The sequence below is a fragment of the Hipposideros armiger genome, unplaced genomic scaffold (assembly GCF_001890085.2).
Source record: "Hipposideros armiger isolate ML-2016 unplaced genomic scaffold, ASM189008v1 scaffold_142, whole genome shotgun sequence".
NCBI classification, from domain to species: Eukaryota; Metazoa; Chordata; class Mammalia; order Chiroptera; family Hipposideridae; genus Hipposideros; species Hipposideros armiger.
This window is the reverse complement of record NW_017731492.1, coordinates 2,224,956-2,232,902: the sequence shown is the minus strand read 5'-3', so window position 1 is coordinate 2,232,902 and position 7,947 is coordinate 2,224,956. Positions and strand designations below refer to the sequence as shown.

At 42.0% G+C, this 7,947-nt stretch overlaps 1 protein-coding gene across 1 annotated transcript; it reads left to right on the top strand.

Moving 5' to 3' along the window:
• The first annotated feature begins 5,016 nt into the window (after positions 1-5,016).
• On the top strand, positions 5,017-6,730 carry LOC109386948 (tripartite motif-containing protein 60-like). Its single transcript, XM_019650577.1, has one exon. It carries the CDS (start codon positions 5,080-5,082, stop codon positions 6,499-6,501), a length of 1,422 nt encoding a protein of 473 aa, XP_019506122.1. The 5' UTR covers positions 5,017-5,079; the 3' UTR covers positions 6,502-6,730.
• Positions 6,731-7,947: the final 1,217 nt, after the last annotated feature.

Genomic DNA, 7,947 nt, shown 5'->3' with positions numbered 1-7,947 from the left:
TACCTATTAAAAGTTTGTCATGTGCCCTTGCAGGCCTTTACATACATGCATGAAGAGTAGGAAAGAAAGAAGGGAAACTGCTAAAACAAGAGGGAGTAGCCAGAGACCAAGACTATAAAACGGAGTAGCAGGCATGAAAAAGATTCCTTGGCTGAGAAACTAGATCACTAGAACAGTTTCAATTCTTCTTAAATTTTTTTTATTGGGGGAATTGAGGGAGGGGAACAGCATTGGGGAATCAGGGAAGGGGAATAGACAAATTGCTGCCCTTTTGTTCTTCAGTCTAGTTGTGGAGGACGTTGCTTCACTGGCCCATGTTGGGATTATCATTGCGCTCTTCCTGGATGAAGCAGTCGCTCACCAGCCATTGGACGGCCACTCACAGCAGCTCACGAAAGCACACGCCAGCTGCCAGCCAGCCCCATTGTAGCCTATGCCATCGCCAGAGTCTCACAGCAGTCCAGCTCCAGGTCAAGCTGTTGTTCACCATCTTAGCTGTAGAGGGCGTAGCATCACTGGCCCTCATGTGGAATCCGAACCGGGGCCCTGCTGCTCAGAGGTGGTGTCCCAAGCCAACTCTTAAACAAGGCAATACTCGGCTGGCCCAAACAGTTTCAATTCTTTTTTTTTTAAATTGGGGAATTGGTGGATGGGAACAGTGCTGGGGAATTGGGGGGAGGGGAACAGACAAGTTGCTGTCCTTTTGTTCTTCAGTCTAGTTGTGGAGGACGTTGCTTCACTAGCCCAAGTTGGTACCATCATTGTGCTCTTCCAGTCGCTGGCTTCTGGACAGCTGCTCACAGTGGCTGCTGGCCGTTCACGCCGCCTGCTGGCTACACACGGTAGCCCATGGAAACCCACTGCATCAGGGGCTGCAGCCTATGCCATCACCGGCGACTCATGGCAGCCCAGCTCCAGGTTGAGCTGTTGTTCATCATCTTAGCTGTAGAGGGCAGTGTCACTGGCCCTCATATGTGGGATCCGAACCGGGGTCCTCTGAAGTCCCAAACCAGCTCTTAACCAACGCGCCACTCGGCCGGTCCCAGTTTCAATTCTTAACACAAGAGAAGTAAGGGTGAAAGTGAGATTGCTTCTGAACAAGTCTTATAGGGAAGAAAATGGTAATTCTTCAATGCACTGGGTCCAGAGGAAGAATCTAGTGTAGACCAATCAGCTCATTAAGGTAATTAGCATCTAGCAGGTAGGCTGGCTCCACACTGTTGAAGCATATTATGCCCTACAAGGCATGGCCAGCCTTTCAGGATTCAATATCATAATGAAGAGGCTCCTGTCTTAAGTGATTTTTTTTATGCCATGAATTATGATAGTGAATAACTCATATTTTCTATCTTACAGTATTTAAATTAAAACCATATACTCCACAGTAAAAGAACAAACAGAGAGGGGAAGCTGCTGCCTCTAGCAATGCAAAAGGTTTAGGGACCACAACTTTAACAGTATCTGTTGAGGATTCTCTAATTTACACCTGTGTTTAACTGCTCACCAAGCACTACTTCTTGGATCTCTTAAAGGCACCAAAAGATCTGTTTCCTGAATTGTAGCCTGTCATCCTTTCAAAATTCAAATTTTATTACAGGCATGCTTTGCTTTATTGTGTTTCACAGGCATTGTGTTTTTTGCAAACTGAAAGCAAACCCTCCACCAGCAAAAAGATCGGTTTATTGCCATATCTGCCATATATGGCGGTCTGGTACCAAACCCACAATATCTCCCACATATGCCCGTATGTGACGGTTTAAAATGCTCGTTTCCATTGCACTCTGATAAAGACCAAAATCCTCACCTTTGCCTGAAAGGTCTTGCAGCAGCAATTCTTTCCTATCTCATCAGCTCACAGAGCCATTCTTTATCTTTTCTACTTCCTGCACCTCCCTACTTATCCTTGAGGCGCCAGCCAAACCCACCTCTTTCAGTCACTCATGTACCAAGTTAAGGGCCTTCTCATTGGCTCTTCCTTCAGCCTTGACTTTGTCCAACTAACTCAAATTCATTCCTCAAATTTTACCTTAAACGTCACTTCCTCAGGAGATCTCAGGGAGCCTGAGTTGAGGCGTGGCACCATTCCACAGGGTGAGATAGGGTGGGGTAGGCCCACCCACACATCCACTGAGATGCAAACGGTTCCAGAGGCTGTTCCTTTTCTTACTACCTTCTCACCAACCATCACACACTGACTAAGTAAACCTCCTCCTCCGCCGCCGCCAAGCTCGGTTCCCTTAGTGTTTGAGAAGAGGTTGTGGTGGTGAAGCTTTAAAAGTCAACCTGAAAATCATACTTTGATCCTCAAGTTGCTCATGGGAATAATAGTAAGAATCTGAAAAGACTAACACTGGGAATGGAATGATCAGTTGAAGCCTACAATAGCCTAATCAATGAGGGAAACGCCCCCCAGCTGTGCTCAGTGTCTTTCCGCTCTTCCCCCTCCACTCGGTCATTTAGCATGCGCATATCAATTACCTGCCCACTTCCGGAGGAACTGCCAATCACCCCATCTGCAGGTATGCGTCTCTGCTGAGGATCCTGGCCACTCAGGCTTGTTGGGTGTCGGTGCTACAGTGAACCAGGCTCTGAGTTTCCAGCACAGCCTCGGTCCTGAGCCTTCAGTTCCAGGTAAGTGGGGAGGCTGCAGAACTGGACCAAGTGGGGCTGGAGGGGAGGCTTTGCTGAGCACGTCCTGGGGGCTTCCTGAACGTCTACAGTGCGCCCGACTTGGGCGACACGTCTTGTCCATGAGTGAGTCTCTTCAGTTTCAGGCAAAGATCTTGTGAACACTGTTACTTCCAGGTCCCAAACCTGTGGAATCAGAATGGGGGTGGTGGGCCTTAGTTAAATAAATTTTCAAGATTTTGATCTGAAGAAAAAATTGAGAATTGCCACATTATCTCCAAAGAGTTACTTTCTGGTTTTGGTGGAGGAAAGTAGGGGACAAGGGAGGAGAGGTGGGGAGGTTAAGGGAGTGGAGTGGAAGCCACCATTTGAGAACCTACTACCCTACGTTGCCTACACCTCCTGGCCAGTTTTAAAATCCTGTAATCCTCACAGAGATTTTACAGTTAGGAATTATCATTACAGATTTACAGATGAGCTGGTTTAGCCTCAGGCATGTTAAGAATCATCTGGTATGATCATGGTTGAAACTGAGGGCTAGGAACCTACCACAGTTTTCTTTTTTGTGTGTTTTTTGTTTTGTTTTCTTTATAGCAGTTATTCACAAAGTATGATTCCCAGGCCAGCAGCATCACCTGGGAACTTCTTAGAAATACCACACACCAACTGAATCAGAAACTGGGGGTGTGGCCCAGCAATCTTTTACCAAGACCTACACATAATTATGCAAGCTAAGGTTTGAGAACTACTTTTTTAAAGTAATAAAGGACCAGTGGAATATTTTAAGTTTGGAAGATAAAGAGATTGTTTGTATTTGAAAAGGGCAATTAAGCTACAGATAGGGAATTGACTGGAGGCACCACTGTTTTAGAGTAGAAAAGGGCTCATACTGTACTCCAGGGAAGAGACACGGGTGCTTGAACTAGGGTGGTCGCAGTGGCTACAAAGCTGGTTCTGTTTACTTTATGATCTGTTTGCTTAATGGCCTGATTCTGAAAAGTAGGGAAGACTGATTTGTGTATGTTCTTGGGAAAAAGGGGGGAGGGGGGGACGACGATAATGATACCCGGAGTACCTATCATGTTCCTTGCACTGTACTAGAATCCTTTTTTTTTTTTACATTCTTAAACGTTATATTTTTTCCTACTGGTTTTTGTTTTCCCATTATGCTCTTCCATTAGCTGTGTGATATTGGGCAATGTTCTTAAAACTTTCTTCAGCCTCAGTTTTCTAATCTCTGACCACTCTGTGCAATTTTATCTCCAATCCTGTGCACTTTCTGTCTTCCTTAATATGTGTACCTCCCGTATACATGGAAGAGACCCAGGAAAACTGAGTAAATCACAAAAATAACAGAAATCACCACCACCTTACATATCTTCAGCTGAAGACAAAAGAAGATATTGGTAGGGGGAGTGACTTTTAGGATGGTACCTGGAAAAGCAGAGTAAACGAGAATAAGGTTGTTATGCAGATTTAAGCCATTGCCTTTTGTGTATTGATAAGAATTCTTAGAGATAAAGTCATCTCCTTCCTGGTACAGCCAAGGGAGACATCCTTACAAATGTAAATGTCTTTTACAAAGGGTAACTTCTGCTTGATTTTCAGAACTTCTGAATGTCTGCCCTTCCTTAAAATTAACCAGCCTAAAATATTTTCAGTTGTTTAACTTAATTTTAAGATTCCAGACTCAATCAGGGATTGCACATTTCATTTGTCTTATTTCTTTAGTCTTAAATCTAGAACTTTTTTTCATAACATATATATTTTTGAAGAACCTATACCAATTGTCTTGTAGAATGTCCTACAATCTAAGTTAGACGGTTTTTCTCATGATTAGAGTGAAATGGAATATTTTTGGCAAGAATATTTTATAGATAATGTGTGCTTGTTATTGCATCATATCAGGAAGCATATAAGGTCAGTTTGTTGCTTTTTTTATTATTATTAAGAAGAAATATGTAAGGTGAATCTCTACAACTATGAATTCTTGTTTTTCCAAAAACTTCCACCCAATAATTTTAGCATTCATTGATGTTACTTGTGTGAATGTTTTAATACATTGGTGACTGGGATCATATTTTTTATTTAATGTCTTTTCTCCCCATAGGAAGGATTCTTTGTCTTGGACCTAAGGCTACTTAAACAAGAGAGCCATTTAGTTTGACTTCATACCATTGAGTGGGAAGAGAAGCAGCAGCCCAGCTAATATGTTCGAATATACAATAGACTGCAGCCTGTGGTGTATTCTTGGCAACAGACTCGGGAGCTAAGGGGCAAAGGTACAAACAAGTTTGTAGAGGCTGCCATCAACATGCCAAGCCAGTGACACTGAAAGCTGGTCCGTTTGTGAGGAAGAAGGATATCCACTCCTTTCTGTGTCTTGAGGCTAGAGAGCTAAGCCTTATTTACTAAAAGACTCGTTACCTTACCTACCACTACTTTTGCTCAATGGAGTTTGTGTCAGCCCTGGCCGACTTTCAAGCAGAGGCTAGCTGTCCCATCTGTATGGACTTCTTGAAAGACCCAGTGACCATTAACTGTGGGCATAACTTCTGTCTCTCCTGCATCACTATGTCCTGGAAGGATCTAACTGATACTTTCCCCTGCCCTTTTTGCCGATTTTGCTGTCTAGAAAGGAAATTTGCAAGCAATCCCCAGCTGGGCAATTTGACTGCAATTGCTAAGCTACTCCAGATAAGAAGAAGCAAGAGAAAGAGACAAGAAGAAAAGCTTGTATGTAAAAAGCACAATCAGTTGTTGATTTTTTTCTGTCAGAAGGACTTAGAGGTTTTATGTCCACAGTGCAGTTTGTCCGCTGATCACCGGAATCATTACATTTGGCCCATAGACAAGGCCGCCCCCTATCATAGGGAAAGATTGGAGTATTGCATTGAGCCGTGGAAGGAGAGAGTGGAACAAGTTGAAAAAGTGATAATTATGCAAACCAGAAAGTCAATGGAACTGAAGAAGAAGGTGGACTATAGGAGAGAAGAAATAAGGTCTGAATTTGAGCAACTTATGTTGTTTCTCCAAAATGAGCAAGAGTCTATTCTTCGGGAATTACAAGATGAAGAGAGAGATATTTTAACAAAACTAAATGAAAACCTAACAAAATTTTCAGATCATGTTTCCACATTAAAATGTCTGTTAAAGGAGATAGAGAGCAAATCTGTGAAGTTAGAACTAGAATTCCTGACAGATGTTAAAAGTATCTACCATAGATATAACACCTTAAAGGCCCCTGAACCTTTTTCATTCCAATTAAAGGAATATGGTTACCATCTTCCTCCACAATATTCTGGCCTAAACAAAATTATCAAACGATTTCAAGTTGATGTGATTCTAGATCCTGACACAGCACATCGTAAACTTATTGTTTCCCATGATAGAAAAACTGTGCAATGTGGAAATAGAATGCAAAACTTAATTCATAACCCAAGGAGATTTTATCTTTGCCCAGCTGTTTTGGGGTCTGAGGGATATAATTCTGGCAGGCAGTATTGGGAGGTAGAAGTGAAAGACAAGCCCGAATGGGTTTTGGGTGTCTGTCAAGACTCTATTCCCAGGAGAAGAAGGAGTCAGAATCCATCAGTTTTATTACAGGATGGATTATGGTGTATCAGGCGAGGTAGTCAGAGTAATTATATTGCATTGGGTCCTAAAAAAATTAATCTTCTGCCAAAAGTAATACCTAGTAAGATTGGCATTTTTTTAGACTACGAATTGGGTGAGGTTTCCTTTTACAATTTGAGTGATAAATCTCTTCTCTATATTTTTAATGATTATTTTACAGGATCACTTTGGCCTTATTTTGATACTGGAACTGACTCAAAACCTCTTAAAATCTGTACAGTAACAGATTCTGAATGATAAACTATTGTAAGACTCTTGTTTCTTTTTTCAGTTCATAGACAAAACTAAAGTAGTGACTCTAAGTCTCAACAATTCTGTATTTTTTTTCCCTTTAGGCAACCAGAGTGGATTTTGTCTCAGTTTCAGCAACTTCTTAAAAACGTTACCATCTACTTTACAGATACATTATGGGATCCAATTGGAAAATGGTTTAGAAATTCTAAGATAAAATACTTATAAAATATATTACTTTAGCAGTCCCAATAATTATCAATTAAAGTCCAGTAACTTTTTTTAAAGATTTTATTGGGGAATTGGGAGAGGGGAAGAGTGTTGGAGAATTGGGGAAGGGGAACAGACAAGTTTCTGTCCTCTTGTTCTTTAATCTAGTTGTGGAGGATGTCGCTTCACTGGCCCACGTTGGTATTATCATTGCGCTCTTCCCAGGTGAGGCAGTCGCTCACCAGCCATTGGATGGCAGCTCACGCCCGTTGCCGGCCAGCCCCACTGCAGTCTACACAGTTCCTGGTGACTCACAGCAGCCCAGCTCCAGGTTGATCTGTTGTTCACCATCTTAGCTGTAGAGGGTGCAGCGTCACTGGGCCTCATGTGGGATCTGAACCAGGGCCCTGCTGCTCAAAACTGGCATCCCAAGCCAACTGTTAACCAACACACCACTCGGCCGGCCCCTTCTATTCCTGTTTTGACAATGTACCTTCTAGCTCTATTCAGCTGCCATCCCTCACCTCTTTTGGTAACTGATCTTTTGTCAGAATCCGTTGATTTAGTTCTGTTTTCCTCCTTTGGCTTACTCTATTTAGAGAGTCACATCTTTCAGTAGATCATAGATAATATAAAATTTAGAACAATTTAAATCAAAATGGACTGCTGAGCTTTTGTTTGGGACTCTGTTGACTCTTTAGATCAACTTGTGGAGAGCTGACATCTTAACAATATTGAGGCTTCCGATCTGTGAACTTATTTATTTGGGTCTTTAACTTCTCTGCAATATTTTGTAGTATTAAGTATACATGACATTAACATCTTTTGTCAGATTTATCCCTAAGTAGAGTCCATTGGATTTTCTGTAGAGATGCTCATGCTATTTGTAAATAGTCATTTTTATTTTTTCCTTTACAGTCCAGGCCTGTTTTCTTGTCTTGTTTACACTGACTAGGACCTCCAGCACAATGTTGATTCTTATTTTATGATGGGCTTTACCTCTCATTTTACTGCTCAAATTTATTTAATTTTTATCCTTTTTTTCCTATTACTTTTTTTTTTTTTTTAAGATTTTATTGGGGACTTGGGGGAGGGAACAGCATTGGGGAATCAGGGAAGGGGAACAGACAAGTTGCTGTCCTTTTGTTCTTCAGTCTAGTTGTGGAGAACATTGCTTCACTGGCCCATGTTGGTATTATCATTGCACTCGTCCCTGCAGAGGCCGATTAGTCACCGGCCCTT